This window comes from Gallus gallus, chromosome 15 (genome assembly GCF_016699485.2).
Source record: "Gallus gallus isolate bGalGal1 chromosome 15, bGalGal1.mat.broiler.GRCg7b, whole genome shotgun sequence".
Lineage (NCBI taxonomy): Eukaryota > Metazoa > Chordata > Aves > Galliformes > Phasianidae > Gallus > Gallus gallus.
The window spans coordinates 12567707-12586206 of NC_052546.1; the positions used below are offsets into that span (position 1 = coordinate 12567707).

General features: G+C 57.4%; 2 protein-coding genes and 1 long non-coding RNA gene across 4 annotated transcripts; 1 reads left to right on the forward strand and 2 right to left on the reverse strand.

Moving 5' to 3' along the window:
• Positions 1-5093: 5093 nt before the first annotated feature.
• Positions 5094-7648, reverse strand: LOC124417238. Its single transcript, XR_006931595.1, has 2 exons — positions 7586-7648; positions 5094-7104 (listed from the first exon to the last, which is right to left on the reverse strand). It is a non-coding gene; the product is annotated as an uncharacterized LOC124417238 (long non-coding RNA).
• Positions 7649-7791: 143 nt separating this feature from the next.
• Positions 7792-15432, forward strand: LHX5 (LIM homeobox 5). Of its 2 annotated transcripts, XM_004934489.5 has the most exons (6): positions 7792-8488; positions 9666-9889; positions 10953-11230; positions 12103-12268; positions 13166-13343; positions 13467-15432. In XM_004934489.5, the coding sequence occupies exons 1-6, from the start codon at positions 8316-8318 to the stop codon at positions 13531-13533; spliced, it is 1086 nt and encodes a 361-aa protein (XP_004934546.1). In that variant the 5' UTR covers positions 7792-8315; the 3' UTR covers positions 13534-15432.
• Positions 15433-15732: 300 nt separating this feature from the next.
• On the reverse strand, positions 15733-17902 carry SDSL (serine dehydratase like). The gene is made up of 7 exons (NM_001198643.2): positions 17610-17902; positions 17484-17523; positions 17121-17260; positions 16823-16911; positions 16528-16755; positions 16221-16345; positions 15733-16144 (listed from the first exon to the last, which is right to left on the reverse strand). The coding sequence occupies exons 1-7, from the start codon at positions 17775-17777 to the stop codon at positions 15951-15953; spliced, it is 984 nt and encodes a 327-aa protein (NP_001185572.2). The 5' UTR covers positions 17778-17902; the 3' UTR covers positions 15733-15950.
• Positions 17903-18500: the final 598 nt, after the last annotated feature.

The window sequence follows — 18500 nt, forward strand, 5'->3', positions numbered from 1 at the left end:
GAGACAGGGCAAGTTCTGCTCTCAGCAGCATCCATACAGTCCCTGCTGCAGCCCAAACCATCTGCAAGCCAAAAACCTGATCTGCCTCTGCTGGATCTCATCCCCAATGGCTTTCAGATGCAGAATCAGGTTCAGACTGCAGAGAGAACACAGCCTCTGATTGATGCCATGAGTTTGGGGAGCTGGGGCACAGAGGAACATGCTCACTCCTCAGCCTCGTGCCATCTGTACCCAGGAGCTAGCTGTGTGCATGAACATGTGGGCAGAAGAACACTGGGTTTCATGAGCAGAGCCAGGGCTGCATGGAGTTCCAAGGGAAGGTTGTGCTCCCCTGGCCTCACCTGTATTGTTTATGCTGGATGTATATGTGTGCATTGCCATCACATTTGTATATACCCATAGAGATACTTCATCTTTTCATAACAAGCCTGCATCAGCCTTGCCTGTATTCCCTACCCAAATCCACTCAAGCTTACACGAGCCCATATGGGAGGCTGCCCAAAACATCATTTGTTTACAGTAACATAATAAAGCAGAGCACCGCCCAACAAACTCTCTTGTTTGAACGCCTGTTATTGCCTTTGCTAATCCGCTGAACCAGACTGCACTGGAGATGAGGGAACATTGTCACTAACTAGGCACTGCAAAAGTTGAGGCCATTCCATACTGGGACTCACCTGCTGAGTGCCCAGGATGCTCCTTGAGGTGCCTCTGCCTCACCAAGCACCTCTGAGGCCCAATGCCACACGCTGCTCACACAGCTCAGCTGACCTCTGTGGGCAGCCCTGTCTACGCCAGCTGGAAGAAGTTGCTTCCCATGGAAATGCTGAACTTGCCCGTCCCATGCTGTTTTTTGTCTTGCTCCAGAAAGATATATATATATATGAGAATCATTTAAAGAAAATGGAAAGCAACCAATCAACTGCTTCCCCAGCCCACACGGACTGCTCTGCTCTCCTTCTCCCCTGGCCCATGGCACATTGGCACACTGGTACTGACATGGGATCACACTGAGGTGGACTGCTTTTATGTCTCTGGAATGGTTATGGAGAGGAGACAGTTCCTCTTTCATGGGGGCTGGGGGAGAGGGGAAGAGAGAAGTGAAAAGAAATGTGTCCCTGTGCCCAGGTGACAGTGATGGCCCAAACATGTTGATGATCCAGCCTACTCCCTATCCTGGGGGCAATGCAAGGGAAGGAGTATCTCTGCAGAAGAGATAGGATGATTCTGAGCATCATTTTTCCATGACACTCGTGTCTTTTCATTCATGACTTTTTTTCTTGGATACCATATATTGGGGGCAGGGGCTGTGCCTGCCCGCCCCACCAATGACAGTTTGGTTTCCAGCTTTAATCATAGCCACTGAGCTGAGTAAGAACACCACAGTGAGATGCTGCCAGCAGCTATCCTGGATCCAGTGTCTGGAGCTGGTGGTTTATCCAGGAGGCAAAGCTTGGCTTGCACTGGAGTGAAGTTGTTAATGCTTCCACAGCACCGGGGAGACAGGGAGGCTCCAATGAATGTCTCCTAATTATATCATCATGTTTGCAAAATTTCTGTGCTTTCTGGCAAACATACCTTTCTGTGGGAGGAGGGAATGTGATGGGAAAAGGAGGGGATAATGGAAAGGGAGACAGAGAGATCAGTACTGAATGTGAAATAAGAGAATAAAATGAGAAATAGTGAATGCAAAAAAGGACGTGCTAGAAAAGAAGAAAGAGAGAGGGGGGTGGGAAGACAGAGAGAGAGAGAAAGAAGGAAAGAAGGGAAGAAAGAAAGGAACGAAGGAAAAAAGGAAGAAAGGAAGAAAGGGAGAAAGAAAAGAAGGGAGAGAGGAAGGAAGAAAGGATGAGAGGAAGGGAGGAAGGGAGGAAGGGAGGAAGGAAGAAAGAAAGAAAGAAGGAAAGAAAGAAGGAAAGAAAGAAAGAGAGAAAGAAAGAGAGAAAGAGAGAAAGAAAGAGAGAAAGAAAGAAAGAAAAAGAGAAAGAAAGAAAGAGAGAAAGAGAGAAAGAGAAAGAAAGAGAGAAAGAGAGAAAGAGAGAAAGAGAGAAAGAGAGAAAGAAAGAAAGAAAGAAAGAAAGAAAGAAAGAAAGAAAGAAAGAAAGAAAGAAAGAAAGAAAGAAAGAAAGAAAGAAAGAAAGAAAGAAAGAAAGAAAGAAAGAAAGAAAGAAAGAAGGAAAGAAAGAAAGAAAGAAAGAAAGAAAAAAATGAGAAGAAAGAAAAAATGGAAAAAAATAAAGGAAGAAAAAAAGAAAAAAGAAATTGAGACAGGAAAAAAAAAAAAGAAGTAAAACAGAACGGGGAAGAGTGAGAAAGCTGAAGAACGAAAAAAAAAAGGAGAGGGGTCGGGGGGAAACAGCGGGCTATGCGATGCCTGGTGCCCGCGGCGTGAGGCGCGGACGAGGGCCGGGGCAGCTCGGGTCGCTCTTTTCAGCACCCTGGATAGCTCTGGGGCCGCCAGCGGTGCCGCGCACAGAGCGAGGGCGCGGTGAGGGCTCGGGGGCACCACGGTGACAGGGCCGGGTAGGACCCCGCTCGGCCCGGGGCCGCCCCTGAGCCCCGGGGAGGGTCCCCGCCCGAGGCTCGTCTCGAAGGACGGTGCCAGACCCGCCTCGGACTTCTCGCCTTCGTGTCCCTTCCCAGACCCAGACGTGGAAGAGAGGCATCCCCTCTCCCTACCGCCAGCAATCTTTCAAAATGCCTCCCCCCCGCCCCCACCCCCGCTCCAGAAGCTGCTCCCACCGCCCCTTCTGTCCCTGCCGGCTCCTCTGTCCGCCACCGTACGCGGCTTCAGGGCGCTCCAATATGCTCCACACGTGCCTCCTCCCTATCAGTCCCAATGTGAGGCACGACCCACATGTGGGCTCGGTGCAACCCAGCCCCACCATTCCGCCGGCTCTTCCCCTCCTCCTCTGGGGTAACGTGAACTCCAGCTCCCCTCCCTTCCTCCCCCCACGACCTCAAAGCCGGATAAGCCTCGACCCCCGACGGCAACACGGGGCGAGGGAGGCCGCGGCGAGATCCTCTCCTGCTCGGGCTTGCCAACACCGAGGCGAGCTTCAGGTCTAGCCCTGCTCCCCGCCACCCCCCAGCTCCAGGGGCTTTGCCCGACGGGGCGCAATCCCCACGCACCGGCTCGCTCCGTCCCGCCGCTGCTATTCGGAGCTCCGCGGTTGCCGCCGGCTTTTCTTATGCAGATTCCCTTTCACACCTCCTAAACAAAGGCAAACGGGGGCATCGCCTCTCCGTGTCAACACACACGCTCATTAGCGGGAAAGGCGGCGGGGGAGCGGGTGGGAACGGCCCGAGAAGCCCCTCCGGGGGGGCGGTCACATCGACGGGAGGCTGGAGGGGGCCGAGGATCGCTCGAGGAAATTTGGAGCGAGTTCTTCACAACCTCCAAGTAAATAAGTTTCTGACGCTGCGGGCTTGACAGCCTCCACTTCGTTTATTCCGAGACGCGTGGCTCAGCCCGGCTTTGTCCAGCCGACGGCGGCACCGCAGAGAGCGGCAGAGCCAGGGTGCGGGGGCAGCGGGAACCCGCGGAGGGAAAGCAGGGAGCGGCCAGCGCCGCGGAGAGCAGAGACGAGAACGGGGCCCTGAGACCGCGCAGGATCTAGGAGGGGCCCGGGGGGGGGGGGGGGGGGACAATTAAAGCTTCTCCAATTACTGCCATCCGCAGGGGAAGGGGGTGGGGGGGGGGAGGAAGTATATAGTATACTATATATATATATATATATAATAAAATCAACAGATTAAAACAGCACTGAGAAGGGAAGGGGGAAGCAAACGATGAAACACCAGAGAAATCCGTGCCCCACGAAATCCGGCCCAGAGCTGCGGACGGGGCAATGGGAGGCAGCGGAGGGGCCGGGGCGGGGAGAGGGCTGGAGCTGCCCCCGAGGAGCGGAACGGGAGGCGGCGGGTCGGGGCTGCCGGCACCGGGGACACGCGCCATCCCGCAGCCGCGCGGCTTCCCCTCCCCTGCTTTTGTGGGTCTGGGTTTTTGTTTGTTTCCTTGCTTGCTTGCTTGCTTGGTTTTTTTGTTTGGTTGGTTGGTTGGGTTTTTTTTTTTTTCTTTTTTTTTGTCCTTTTTTAATTTCTTTCTTTCTTTTTTTCCCCTTTCCCACCTGCCCCCCACCCTCTCTAAACGGCACCGAGCGAACCTGATCGCGGAGCCCTCCGCCTCTCCGGGGCCTCACCTTGACGCCGGCTTTCGTTTTGTGCCTCTCCTTCCTCCGACAGCCCGGGCTGGAGCTCGGAGGGAAGGAAATAATCAATTCGTTAAAAATCAGAAAAGAGAGGGGTAAAAAAAAAAAAAAAGAAAGAAAGAAAATCCCCCGATCCCTCATTTGGATCGCGGTTTGGCGGGGGAGGAGGATTTGTTTGTTTGTTTGTTTTCTCTCCCCACCCCACCCCCTTTCCACCTTTCAACAAAACAGCCTCGGGCCGGGCGGGGGGGCCCCGCACCCCGGCACCGAGATGGGAAAAGCGGGGGACCTGATGGGAGGGAGGGGGCTGCGCCGTTGCGCGGGGCTGCGCGGCTCTTTGTGCGCGGGGTCGGGCGGTGGGAGCGCACCTCTTCGCACTCGCACCTCTGCCACCCGCAGCACGCGGAAATTTCCACGTTCCAACCGCCTTCCCCCCCTTTAAACTTAGTATTAATTTAGGACGGATCCTTTTAAACGTCTGCTTAATGCATTCAGACGCTGCTGGAGGTTTATCTTTTTTTTTCTTTTTTTTTTCTTTTTTCTTTTTTTTTTTTTCTTTTTTTTTTTTTCTTTTTTTCTTTTTTTTTTTTTTTTTTTTGTACCGTGGGTTATATTTACACCCAAAACAAAATAATTACACTTTTGTTGGAGAGAGAAAGCTGGTGATTAGACCGGGGCTCTTTGCAGCAAACCCTTTCTCAGTGGTACACCAGGACAATTTTTCACGGCTGGGTGAAATCAGACGCGGGAGGTAATGAATCCTGTGAGCTATTTAAATTTACAATTTGTAACGCAGTCACTCAGAAACGCCTATGGCCTGGCAAGGAGATGCTTGCTGGGTTTGTTTAATGTTAAAACCGTACTGTCCCGCTTTTGCCGGGTGAGCGGGAGGGGGTGAGGGGGGGCGCGAGCGGCGGGAGCCCCGCACAGCTCTGCACAGCCCCGCGGATGGGCGCGGATCGGGCTCGGCTCCCGGCCCCGCTCTCCGCGCTGTTCCGCGCTCCCCGGCGACTCCACCAAAACTAGTTGGAAATATCAACAAAGTCGTCGGCGGAGCATCCCAACAGATAGATAATTAATTACAAAACACAGGGGGAATATGCGAACCGCGTATTACAAATTCTACAGGGCTTAACTGATTGGAAACAGATTATTATCTTGTTTGTCTTTTGTCTGTTTCACTTATCCCTCTGTCGCTTGTTGTGCTGTAAGTTGATACACTTTATTCTTGAAAGGGGATTTTTTTATATAGTAAATTCCATCAACATCTTGTATAAGCGACGCCGCTCCTCTACGCGTTGCCCTGTTAAAACACAATAGGTTTATTAGTTACATACAGGCGGTATTCCGCCGCCTGAATTACCAGCTGTTACCATAAGGGAATGTGTCTGGCGGGGGCGGGCTGGGGGGCCACCGGGCTGCGTTTTCGTTCTCCCCTCCCCGTTGCCTTTATTTATTCTTTGGCTTTCGAACGAAACGGGGGGCCGAGCCCGGCGGGGAGCGCAGCGCTTCGTGCCCGCGACCCCACCCGCATGGTGGTCACGGGGGGTCCCGGGGTCCGGTACCGCAGCGCGGCCTCGGAGCCCCGCACGGCGCCGACGGGGCGCACCGGGAGCCGCCGTGGAAATAAAATCAAACGTGAAAAGCGGCTCCGCCGCCCACACGCTGCCCTCGCCCGGAGGTGTGCGTGCAAAGGTGTGCGCAGCACATCGCTGCGGGCACGCACGCACACGGGCGAACAGCTCGCTGGGTCCGGGCCCGGCCGCGCTGCCGCAAAGAGAGTTGCGGGGTCGGGGCTGCGCCGAGATGCGCCCAGCTCCGAGGTTTGGCCCCTCACCGCCGCTTCCCGCAGCACAAAGCACCGCGGAGCGGAGCAGACCGAGGGCAAACTTTGGCGGAGGCGCTGCGGGAGCGGGCTCGGGGCCGAGCGGTGTCTGCTCTGAGCTCCGCTTCCCTTTTCCTTCCTATTTCGTTCTTTTCCAGTTGCTGCCTTCTTAATTTCCTCCTCTCTTTGTTTTCCTTCACTTCCTACCTCTTCTTGCTCGCTTTCTCGGGAGCTTCTTTCCTGGCTCTCCCTTTTTCGTTTCCTTTATTTTCTTTCTCTTATTCTTTCTCTTATTCCTTCCTTTTAATTCATCCATCCTTTCGTTTTCATTCTTCTGTTGTTTTCCCTGTTTGCTTCTCTGTTTCTTTCTTCTCTCATAATTTTTATTTGCCTTTTTCTTTTCGTCCTTTTCCCCTATCTTCCTTTGCTTCCTTTTCTTTTTCTTTTATCTTCATTTCTTTTATTTTCTTTTTCTTTTATCTTCATTCTTTCCTTTCTTTTTCCTCCCTTTTTCGTTTAGTTTAGTTATTTATTTTTTTCCTCATTCCCCTCGATTTTTTGGGGTATTTTTTTTTTGATATTATTTCCTCCTCTTTCTCTCTCTATTTTTATTTTTTTTTTTTGTCTGCTGTTTCCTTCTGCGGCTGTTGTTTTTGTTTTTGTTTTTGTTTTGTTTATTTGTTTGTTTGGTTGGTTTCTGTATTTTTCGTTTTATTTTCCCTCTTGCTTTTTCTCTTTTTTCTCTTTTCTCTCCTCCTCTCTTTTCATTTATTTTGTTGGCGGTCTCCGCATTTCCTCTCTTCGGTTCTCTCTCCCCAGACTCACCAGTCCTCCTTCCCCTGCCCGACGATGCCCTTTTCCTGCGGATTTGAGGTTTCTTTTTTGGCCGCTACTGAGATTCTTTCAGCCCGGCCGCTGTGGTCCTTCCTCCCCGATGCGGAGAAAGAGCGAGGATATAGAGGGGCGGCCGCGGGGAAGGGAGAAACGGGAGGACCACCCCAGCTCCGAAGCCCGGTGTCCCGGTGTCCCTCGCCGCCGCCGGTTGTCGCAGCTCCGCCGCACCTGAAACTGAAGAGCACAAACAACGGAGAAGTGCGGCGACCCCCGGCTCAGGCATCCCCCTCCTCCTCCTCGCCCCCCTTTCCCCTCTCGTTCAGTGTCAGCCCCTCTCCTCCCGACGGAGCGGCCCGGAGGGGACACTGCTGCGCGACAAAGGCCGGCGGGGGGGCACGGCATTGCGCGAAGCCGCGTAACTTTTCGTCTCCTCTGTCCCCACCCCCGGGTTCCTCCCCCCGCTCCTCACCCTCACCCTCTTCGTGCTTTCACCGCCCACCCCGGGCACAGTGCAGGCTGAAAGGGGAACAGCTGCGGGAGTGGTGCAAACAGTGACAGAACAGGTGACGGCCGCCCCGTCCCCATTCGGGACCCCCGGAACGAACATCCCCATCAAAGAAAGAATTCAAAAAAGAGAGAGAGAGAGAAAGGCTGAGCAGAAACCGCCCCCCCCCCCCCCCCCCGCCCCGGCACCCCAGGCCAGGTGCGTACTCACTTGGCGGCGCAGGTACAAGCCACCCTCAACAATAGAGGCGCGTTGTTTTTTTCCCTCTGTGCCAAGCACAAGGCTGGAGCCAATTTAGATATGCTATAAATTAAGAGGTTACCATGGCCACTGCGCTGCCATTGGCCGCCTCCCGCCCGACGCGGGCCCCCACGTCACCAAATCTGAATAAGGATGCGCGAATTACTAAGGCGGGGGACAAAGCTGGCGATGGGGACAGCATGAGAGTGGCGGCGCGGCGGCGGAGCACAGCGAGGCACCGGGGCCGCCGGCCGCTGCGGGGGCGTTCATGCACCCCTCCCGCACCCGCACGCAGCGCGCCCGCCGCTCCCCGCCCGCTCCGCAGGGACTCGGGGGGCTTTCGCGGGGGGGCTCGGGCTTTTCTCGCTCGGGGCACGGCTTTTTTCCTACCGAGGCTCGGGAGAGAAGAGGGGGAAGAACTTGACAGCGTCTCGGCTCCCCCTCCCTGATTTTTTTTCTGATTTTTTAAAATTCTTCTTATTTTTTATTATTTTTATTCTCTCTCTCGCTCTTTTTTATTATTATTATTATTATCATTATTATTATTATTATTATTATTATTTTGGTTGGTTGGTTCTGGTTTGGGGGATTTTTTTTTTTAATAGTATTTTTCTTCCCGACGTCTGAATTTTTGAGACCCCGCCGTGTGCCGGCGCGGGGCTGATTCCTTTGGTCTGCGTGTTTCCTTCTCGGCGCGGTGATGATGGTGCATTGTGCGGGCTGCGAGAGGCCGATTTTGGACCGCTTCCTGCTGAACGTCTTGGACAGGGCATGGCACATCAAATGCGTCCAGTGCTGCGAGTGCAAATGCAACCTGACCGAGAAATGCTTCTCCAGGGAAGGAAAACTCTACTGCAAGAATGACTTTTTCAGGTGAGTGAGCCCTCAGCAATCACAACCCCTTCCAGGGGCTGCAGAACCACTGCTCCCATCCCGGCGGTGTAACAGGACCCCGGGGCTCCTTCTGGGACCTTAGGGGCCCCCGCCTGGGGGACGCCCCTCCAACCCTCATCCATCTATTCCGTGGGTCTTCGCCGCATCCCTCCGGCGCGGTCCCGGCTCCGCGGTGCCCAGGGGCTGCACTGCATCCCGAGCCGGGGAGCGAGGCTGTTCGCCCCCCCGCCCCGGATGACCTTGTCTCCGAAAGCAGCCGGGCCCGTGGTCCGTTTTGCCGCCGTCCCCGCCTCGCAGCAGGCCCGGGGGCCTCAGGGCTGGGGTCGTTCACCCCCTCGCGACCACCACCTCAGCCTTTCCTCACCTAAACGCCGCTCCTTGTGCAGCACCCCAGCCCGGGGGCCCCCACGCTGCGCAGCACATTAAACGCCCCTAATGACTGCGATAAGGTGCCGAGGAGGAAATTAGGGGCCGGCATGGGAAGGGGAAAATGACTTACGACTTGTAATGCCTTCACTACATCAACGTCACGGGCAGGAGCGCGGGGGGCTGAAGTTGTGCCGCGGCCAAGAGGGAAAAGGAGAGCCTCGGTGTCCCTCCCGGGCCTGGCAGCCCCGGCTCCCGAAGGCTGGCAGCCGCTGTGAGACGTTTTGTGTTTTTTTTTTCTTCTTCTTCTTTTTTTTTTTTTTTTTTTTTTTTTTTTTTTTTTTTGGTTTGGTTTTTGGTTTTCTTTCTCCCACCTCGGGGAGTTCGTTTTCTGAATTTTCGCCTTCCCTGGAAAAAAACAAAAATAAAAATAAAAACATCTCCTGGAAAAGGGAAACCGGAGCTCTGTAAAGCAGTGGTTCCAAGAAAAGAAAAAAAAAAAAAAAAACGTGGAGCGCGGGGTGCCTGCACAGCACCCCGAAGTGCCCCCGGCTCCGCAGCCGCTGCCACCCCCCGGTCCCGCAACGATGTGCTGGGTGCGCGGGGAGACCGAAATTCTTCCCCGGTGGGCACGGAGAAAGAAATTCTCGCCTTCTGGGGCTGCCCCAGTGCACCTTTCTGGGAACCCGAAAACCAAGATTCGGATGGGGTGGGGATGGGGGCCGCGGAGACGAGAGAGGAGAGGCGCGGTCCTGTCCCAGCTCTCACCTCTCGCCTTTCTCCCCTCCAGGAGGTTTGGCACCAAATGCGCCGGCTGCTCCCAGGGCATCTCCCCCAGCGACCTAGTCCGGAAAGCCCGGAACAAAGTGTTCCACCTGAACTGTTTCACCTGCATGGTTTGCAACAAGCAGCTCTCCACGGGCGAGGAACTGTATATCATAGACGAAAACAAATTTGTTTGCAAAGAGGACTATTTGAACTCTCCCAGTTTGAAGGAAGGCAGCCTCAACTCAGGTACGCGCGGCGCAGCCCGGGGAACCGAACCGCAGCGGGGCCGAGTCTTGCCCGCTCCCCACGGGCAGCGCAGCGCTCCCGGTGCCGCTCCCGGAGCCGCTCCCGGAGCTGCCGGTGCCGAGGTTTCTTTTTCTGGCCCCACAGCGCCCCGTGGACCGGGGTGGGGGAGGTGGGGGGGGGGGATTTGGGATGCGAGCGTTCACCTCGTGCTCCCTGCGGGACGCAGACACTCGTGGAGCCCGAGGCTGCCCCGCGCACGGCCCCCACCGAGCTCCCCACGCACCCTCCGATCCCGGGACCCCCCCTGCGAGGCTGCCCGGTCCCCCCGCGCCGAGGGCCTGATCCTTCGCCTCCTTTCACCCAGAGGCAAAGCTCCCATTTGACTTCCTTGGAAGCTGTCTCTGCGTCAGGACCGCGGGATCAGGCCCCCTCCTGCTGGCCCAGCAGTGCCGGCCGCCCGTGCTCACCCCCTGCCGTGGGCTCTTTCTCCGTCCAGCACCCGGGGCCGGATCCTGCCACGCGAGTCAGTGGGGCCGCTGCTGTGAGCGAGGCGAGTAGAGCTTGGCCTGGGTGGTCTGGGGGGGCGGCTGGGAGAGGTGAGCCATATTCAAGGCAGTGACCGGACCCCCCCCCCGAGCCCCTACATTCTTGCATTTCTCCCAGCGGCGCATCCAGGCTCCTGGTGTGAGAAGCACAGTGTGGGGGGAGAGGGGAAGCGTCGGAGGCTGTGGGGTGCTCGGTGGGGATGCCCCCTCCCCAGCGTGCCCCCTCCCAGCGGCGCAGCTCCTGTGCAGCAGTGGGCGGGGGGTGCTGCCAAGTTTGCCTTTCAGATGTAGGGGGCTGAACTGTGAGATGCTCAGCCCGAGCTCATTGTTGTTTGGGGTGCTTCAGGTTTTCCCGGGGGCAACAGCCATTTGCACCCCTTGCTGCTGCCCAGCATCCCGTCCCCTCTCCTGAAAAGCATCCAGACTCGGTGGGAAGGGGAGGGCAGTGGAGAGGGGGGTTGATCTCTCTCCTAAGCCATCTGCCCCCCCCCACCCCCCTCTCTGGGTCTCCTTTACAGTGTCCTCATGTACAGACAGGAGTTTGTCCCCGGATCTCCAGGACCCCATGCAGGACGACACCAAGGAGACGGACAATTCCACCTCCTCAGACAAGGAGACCACCAACAACGAGAACGAGGAGCAGAACTCGGGCACCAAGCGGCGGGGGCCCCGCACCACCATTAAGGCCAAGCAGCTGGAGACCCTCAAAGCTGCCTTCGCGGCCACTCCCAAGCCCACCCGGCACATCCGTGAGCAACTGGCTCAGGAGACGGGCCTCAACATGAGGGTCATCCAGGTATGGTCACCCCACAGCTATCCCACTGCCGCCCATGAGGTCACTGGGCTGTCCCGGGAGGTCATCGACCTGACCCACGCAGATCTGGGACAGCAGAGTTTGGGATGGCAGCAGGGAAGGGATGGGGATGTGGATGGGGCCCTCCATGTGAGCACAGCAGGTGGAGAAAGGAGAGGCCACTGCACCCTGCAGGCAGACCTGTACCTTCCTACTGCGCTGCCCCCCCCCCCCCTCCCCCCCCCCCCCCCCCCCGGCAAGAAAATCCCTGTGGAAATGAAGGGATTAATGGGCTTTATTAGCAGCGTTAACAGGGGAGGAAGCTCCAGCTCTGCTGCGGGCAGCCCAGCTCCCGGAGGAGGGGAGCAGAACCCGCGGGACATGTGTGCACTCCAGATGTGCCCAGATGTGGGGGGAAATAACACAGATCCCCCCCAGGCCAGTAGAGCTGTGCTTTGGAGGGAGAATGGCCCCAAGGAAAGCTGTTGCACTGCTCTTCCCTTTTATTCCCTTCCCCATCGGCCAGCTTGCTTTCAGTCCCCTCTCCGCCTCCTGCTGTGACCACCCCATTTATCCCCTCCTTTATCTTGCTCTCCCATTGGAGAAAACTCTCCGGGGACAGACAGGCTGCGAGGATGGTGCACCCCACGGGACGCAGGGAGGTGCCGGGGCTTTAATGAACCCTTTCCCTGCCTCCCAGGGTGTTAATCAGCAGGGGTTAGCATGAAAACAACCCCAAGCTGGGAAATCTCTTCCAGCGAGATATCCCGGCCCTGCCCCCATCCATCCCTGGCCTAAGTGGGGAGGGCTGGCCCTGAGGATTTGGGGTCCCCACCGCAACCTGGCCCTGAGTGCTGATGCCGGCCTGGCCGCAGGTCTGGTTCCAGAACCGCCGGTCCAAGGAGCGCCGGATGAAGCAGCTGAGCGCACTGGGCGCCCGCCGGCACGCCTTCTTCCGCAGCCCGCGCAGGATGCGGCCCCTGGGTGGCCGCCTCGATGAGTCTGAGATGCTTGGCTCGACGCCCTACACGTACTACGGAGGTGAGGGAGGTGGGCCCATGGTCCCATCCCAATGTCATCCCAACGCATTCTTCCCCAATTTCCTTCCCTGCCTTTGTTCCTCCCCATCTCAGCTCTCCCTTTCCCCTGCTGCCCAGACTCGGGGTGGTGGCAGTGGTGGCGGTGGCAGCAGCACGGCCCCTCTCCCGGGAAACAAAGCCCCAGCTGCGAGCTTTTGTGCCCCTTTCAGGCTGCATTTGTCCCAATTACCGCCCTGGGCCTCCAGCATATGGAAGGTCACCGCCACCCCGACAGGACGGGGTGGGACAGGGAACCCCATGGTATTTGGAACAATATATCCCGCTTCTGGGCAAAGTGCTCTCACCAATTTCCCTCTGCCTCTGCTGCTGCCAGAACCCCTCTATGACTAATATATATAGATATGGTGTATATTCTTCCTCCTATATGTAAGTATTCCCCATTTTATTTTTATCTTTCTCCTATACTTCCTCTTTACTTATAGATCTCGTTTATATAAATCTTCCTATTAGATACATATATATATATTTTATCCATATATATAAATGCATGCATGCATGTATATATATGTATATGTGTATATACGCATATATTTTTCACTTGTAACCAAGAACAAAATTGTGCCCACCTTCTCCCCCCCGGGGCTGCCCCCAGCCCCTCCTGTTCTCCACCTCTACCCCTTCCCGTTCCACCAGCACTGCAGCCATTAGGATGGAGGGTCCCATTTTTCTCCCTGCCCAGCCCAACGTTCATTCCAGCAGCACCAAACACCCCAGGAGGGTATTTTGGAGGGGCGGGGGGAGACATGCTCATGCCTGCATGGGGGTGCAGCCCTACTTCCTGCAGATGCTCGGGGTGGTGGCCTTGGGGACCATCTCCAACCTTTTCCCACCTTTGCAGATTACCAAGGTGATTACTACGGCCCGGGAGGCAACTATGACTTTTTCCCCCATGGGCCCCCCTCCCAGGCCCAGTCCCCGGCCGACCCCAGCTACCTTCAGAACTCAGGACCTGGCTCCACTCCCCTGGGACCCTTGGAGCCCCCCCTTAGCGGACACCACTCCTCAGAAAACCAAAGGTACACGGATATGATCTCGCACCCCGACACCCCCAGCCCCGAGCCGGGGATGACGGGCTCGCTGCACCCCATCCCGGGGGAGGTCTTCAGTGGGGGGCCCAGCCCGCCCTTCTCCATGTCCAGCAATAGCGGCTACAGCGGGGCACTCGCGCACCCCAACCCGGAGCTCAGCGAGGCAGCGGTGTGGTAGGGCCGAGGGGGAGGACTCCCCCGCCCTCAGCCCCGGGGCACGGCTCGTCGCGGCCCCATCGACGGATATCGGCCCCCCCGACGCCGCGGCCGCCCTCCGACATCCGATTGCATCCTCCCGCCGCGCCCCCCTCCCCGTGCGGGGACACCGCGCTACCTCCCCGCCCGCCCGCACCGCTCCGCACCGCTCCACACCCCCGTGCTGTTACGAGTGGGGGGGAGGGGCGAAGCGCGCCCGGCCCGGCCCGGAGCTCCCCCCGCCGCGTCGGAACCGCCGCTCTCGGACCAAAGCTGAACTCGCCAGGACACGGGTCCCACCGGTGCGGGGGCTGCCGCGGGGCTCCCCACTCGCTAATTGCACCCTTTTTAATTATCCCCTTCCTCAGCCTCTGTTACGGTGGGGGGAATGGGGGACAGCAGGACCCTCCCTAAGCCCCCTCCTGGGCCCTTGTTCCCACCGATCCCGTTTTATCCCCGAGGAGAAGGTGGTTTTGGACCAGAATTTTGGTGATGGATGAGTGGGGATGGTGTGCGGAGCTTGGGAAACCCGGGAAGAGGCAGAAATGGGAAAAACAAACAGAAACAGAGAGAAAACCAGAGAGAACAAAACCCACCCGAGCAGTGCGGCAATGCAGGAGGGCCGAGCCCCCCCCGGCCCCGCGGTCTGAGGATGTATTATAGTTTTTGCTTCTAGTTTCTTTATTTTGTATAAAGGAGAAACAAATAAAGTATGTTTTTGTGTTTACTGATTATTTATTGTACTTTTAGTCATCGGAAGCTCTGAGTTTTTTCTATTTTGGAGGCTGGGAAAGGGTGGAGGTGAGCAGAAGGAGAGAAGATAGAGTGGGGTGGGGGGGAAAGGGAAAAAGAGAATGGAAAAGGAAGACAAAAAGTTGTGTTCTGAGCGCACCGTGGGTTTCCTGTCCCTGCTGCCTCTTGCGGAGGTTGTCAGTGTGACCAGCTCGTGTTGTTTGATGTGAATAAAAACCATTTTAGTTACCTGCTCCGGCACCTGGTCCCTTTCATTGTGGGGTTTGAGCGATGAGTGGCGCCAAGTTAATATTTAAAATGCAAAATCAAGGCAAGAGTGTGCTCCCCCCGCCCCCCCGCCTTGTCTTGCAGTAAAAAGATATAAACAGAATAAATTACCTTCCCTTGCTGGCTTCTGAGAGCCCCTCTCTCTGACCTGAATTTTAAGTCCCGGCGTGGCGGTGCTGCCGAGAGCCAGTGATGGATGACAGGCAGCCACCTCGCTGCGTATTTTCCCTGTTCAGCCAAGCGGAGGAATTTATCCTTCCTGTGCCATGATGAGTGGTAATGAGGGGCCGCAGCCAAGACGGGGGCACCTGAAGCACTCAGCACAGGGGAAACTGAGGCACAGTACAGCCCTGGTGGGACCCCAGGGCAATAGGGTGCATATGGGTGGTGTGAGGGCTGGTGAGACCCCCTGCTGCTGTCATTATGAGGGCTGCGAAACGGAGCACGAGGGCATGCGCTGCCTGCTATTGTTATGAGCATTGTGTTACTACTGTTCTGCTAATTGCGGGGTGCACCAACCCACAGCACCCATCCCAGGCTGCAGGGGGGAAGGGTTGGGGCGAAGTGGGGGCTCTGTGTGAGGCCGGTTTGTAGAATCTGGGAAGTAATTTGGTTCTGGACCCAGGATAAAAAATTGTGGGAGGAGGTTGGGCTGACTCCTTATAATTAATTGTGTGCTTTATAATAAGACTCTCCAGCCTCTGGCGCTCCCTAGAAACATGTTTTTACATAAGATACTGCCCACAGTGGAGCGGTGGGGATTTGATTTACGGAGTGGGTCCACCGTGAAGCATGGCGTGGGCCGACCAGGCCGAGGGGATTTACTGGGGAAAAGGGAAAAAAAAAAGGTGGGGAGAAGAGGGCTCCTGGGAGGCAGCTGGGCAAGGGGAGTCTTATTAGCTGCTCCAGAGGGGCAGGAGGAGGCTGAGAGGGGTTTTGGGGCAGGAAAGGGCAAAATGGACACTGGAGTGAAATAGATCAACTGTTGTGAGTTGGAGCAATGGTAAACTGGGCTCCAGTCAGAGCTGCGAGCCCCAGCAAGAGCAAGGCCCCACAGCCCTGCCAAGGAACCACCTGGCTGCAGACAGTGCAGCAGGAACAGGAGGAGACTGTAACAATTAATAATCATTAGAATAATAATGCATTGAGACGGTAGCAAAGTAATCAGTCAGAGAAGAAGCATTTGTTAATTGGAGTGGGAAGTCGTGGTCAGTGTCAGCCACAGCGGCTCAAGGGACACAGCTATCCCCAGGGCCATTTTTTGGGGTCAGAGGGAGGAACGCTGCCATGCCTCAGTTTCCCCACCCTGCACAGCAATAGGTGTGGGGCACGTCCAGCAGCCATCACTGCAGCACAGGAGGCCACGGGGTGGCATGAGGGTCACTCCAGGCCCAGCTGGTTCTTCAGGTCCCGTAGCAGTGCGGCCGTCATGCTGCTGCCACCGCAGACCACCACCACCACGCGGCCCAGCGGGGTCCTCAGGTGTCCGTCACGCTGCAGCTGCTGCAATCGCCCCGAGTAGAGCAGGGCCAGTGCTGCGCCACACGCTGGCTGCACCAGCATCCGCTCATCATCTGCAGGGATGGAGTCATGCTGAGTGCGTGTCCTTATCACACCCCTCTACAGTCCCTGTCCTTGTGCCCTGCTCACCCAGGAAACTTTCCACAGCGCGCACGGCCTCGGCATCCTCCACCACCTCTGAAATGACCTGGATCTCCTGGGCACACTGCAGCGCCCGCGCTGACACCGTCTTGGCCCCCAGGCACTTGGCGACACTGGAGAACAGTCAGAGTAGCTCTGGGACCATTTGTCCCCCTGGGGCTCCACTACAGCATTGGCTGAAACCTGCCAACTCATAACACGCACCAGAGGCAAAGCCCCCTGCACTTTCTATGCCCCATCACACTGGGGACCCCTACGGTGAAGGAGGTGCCTTCGTGCTGACACCAGCACCCACCTGGTGATGTCGGGTAGGGTGATGAGGTGCCCAGCCTTCAGCGCCGCGTGGAAGCTGTGGGCCCCCCAGGTCTCAGCGGCGATGATGGGGACATCAAGCCATCCCACCTGCTGCAGCCCAGCCACCACTCCAGCCAGCAGCCCCCCACCTCCCACCGCCAGCACGATGGCGTCAGGCTTTGTATCCAGCGCATCCTTCAGCTCCAGGACCAGGCTAGCATGGCCCTGCCTGCAGGATGGGGACAGTGGGTGGCTGCCTGTGTCCTGTCCAGAGCACAGGGGCGAGTGGCACTCACCACAGCAAGGGGTGGTCGAAGGGGTGGATGCTGGCCCAGCCCTTATTCTGCGCCAGCACTAAGGCCCTCTGGTTGGCTTCATCCCACACCTGGGAGGCAGTGGACACTCAGTGGGGCTACAGCCAGCTCCAGTGTGGCGTCCCCATCACCCCTCCCTTGCTGCCATGAGGGCATTGGAAACCCAAGCGGGGTGTGGGTGACGCATTTTGGGACAGGGACGCTGGGTCTGCACACATCCACAGCCTCACAGAGGGCCATGATGCCCCCCAAGCCACTGTTTGGGGTGCAGGTGCTGTACCTTCCCGTAGATCTCCACCGTTGCCCCCAGCTCCTCCAGCCTGTGCACAGTGCTGGGGCTGGTGCTGCTGGGTACCACCACAGTGGCCGGCAGCCCCAGCTTTCTGGCTGCATACGCTGCAGCCATGCCTGCATTCCCGCCTGTCAAAAGTAGAGGGTTGAGCAATTCCCCCTTCCTCCCCCCACCCCCCCCCCGGCTCATCCCAGACCCAAAGGACAAACTGTCCTAGTGGGGAGGGGACCCGACCTGGATCAGCCCAAGCCCCAAAACCCAGTGGGAAGGCACACGGACAAAGGGAAGCATGGGGGTGTTCCGCAGCACCCTCATGCCATAGCCCCCTCGAGCCCCCTGAGCTCCTCCTACCTGAGGAGCAAACAAAGCGCTGGCAGCCCTTCCTGGCAGCCTGTGGGGAGGGAAGGAGACAGAGGGAGGCCGTGGCCATACGTCCCCATGGTGTCCCGAGGCCGCACACCCACGTAGCACACCCACCTCCTGGCAGAGGTGCCCAACGCCCCGGATCTTGAAGGAGCCGGTGGGCTGCACGTTCTCCAGCTTCATGTAGACCTGGGTCCCTGCTGCCCGGGACAGGGGCAGGCTCTCCAGAAGCGGCGACACGATGTGGAAGGGCTTCTCACCCCCCCCGCATTGGGCTGCCATGGCCACGGGGTGGCACGTGGTACCCGGTGTCGGCGGGGCTTGCCGCACGTCCCAGAACGATGTCTGGGGACAGAGGAGGGCAAAGCGACGTCGGAGAGGCTGCGGTTGCGCCCCCGGTTCCTTCGCCGGCAGCGTCCTTTGCCAGCAGATTTGGAGGACTTTGTCCCATTGGCCCAGGATGGCGGTCAGCCCTCCCAGGCGGCCGTACCACGGCTTGCTGGCACCGGAACTGGCACAGCGCGGCCCGGTCACAGCGAGCGCTGGGGGAAGGGCTCCCGGCAGGGCTGCACTGCTGTGGGGCCAGCCGCCCTGCTCTGCCCTGGGACGGCCCCTTCTCATCAACCTCCCGGTAAGGCCCCCCCCCTCCCCACCCACTCAGAGCCGGCTCTGCCCCAGGCAGGGAGGAGGAGGAGGAGGACGGGTCCTGGCAGGACAGGTCTGCTCTGGAGGTGACAAATGCCGGTGTGTGCCAGGAGTGACAGGGGCACAGCCGGGTCCGAGGCCGTGGGACATCAGCCAGCCTGGACCCGGTGGGAACCTCGTACCTTCAAAGCACTGTCAGCTCATTAATCCCCCAGTAATTACCTCGTTATTTCTAACGAGCCGCGCCGCATGGAGCGGATCAAGGGAGCTGCAGTAAGAGGATTTTGCACCACAGGTTTTGGGGTTGGGGGGTGGGAGGGGGGGGCACACAGGTGGCCGAAGAGGGGAAACAAAAGGGAC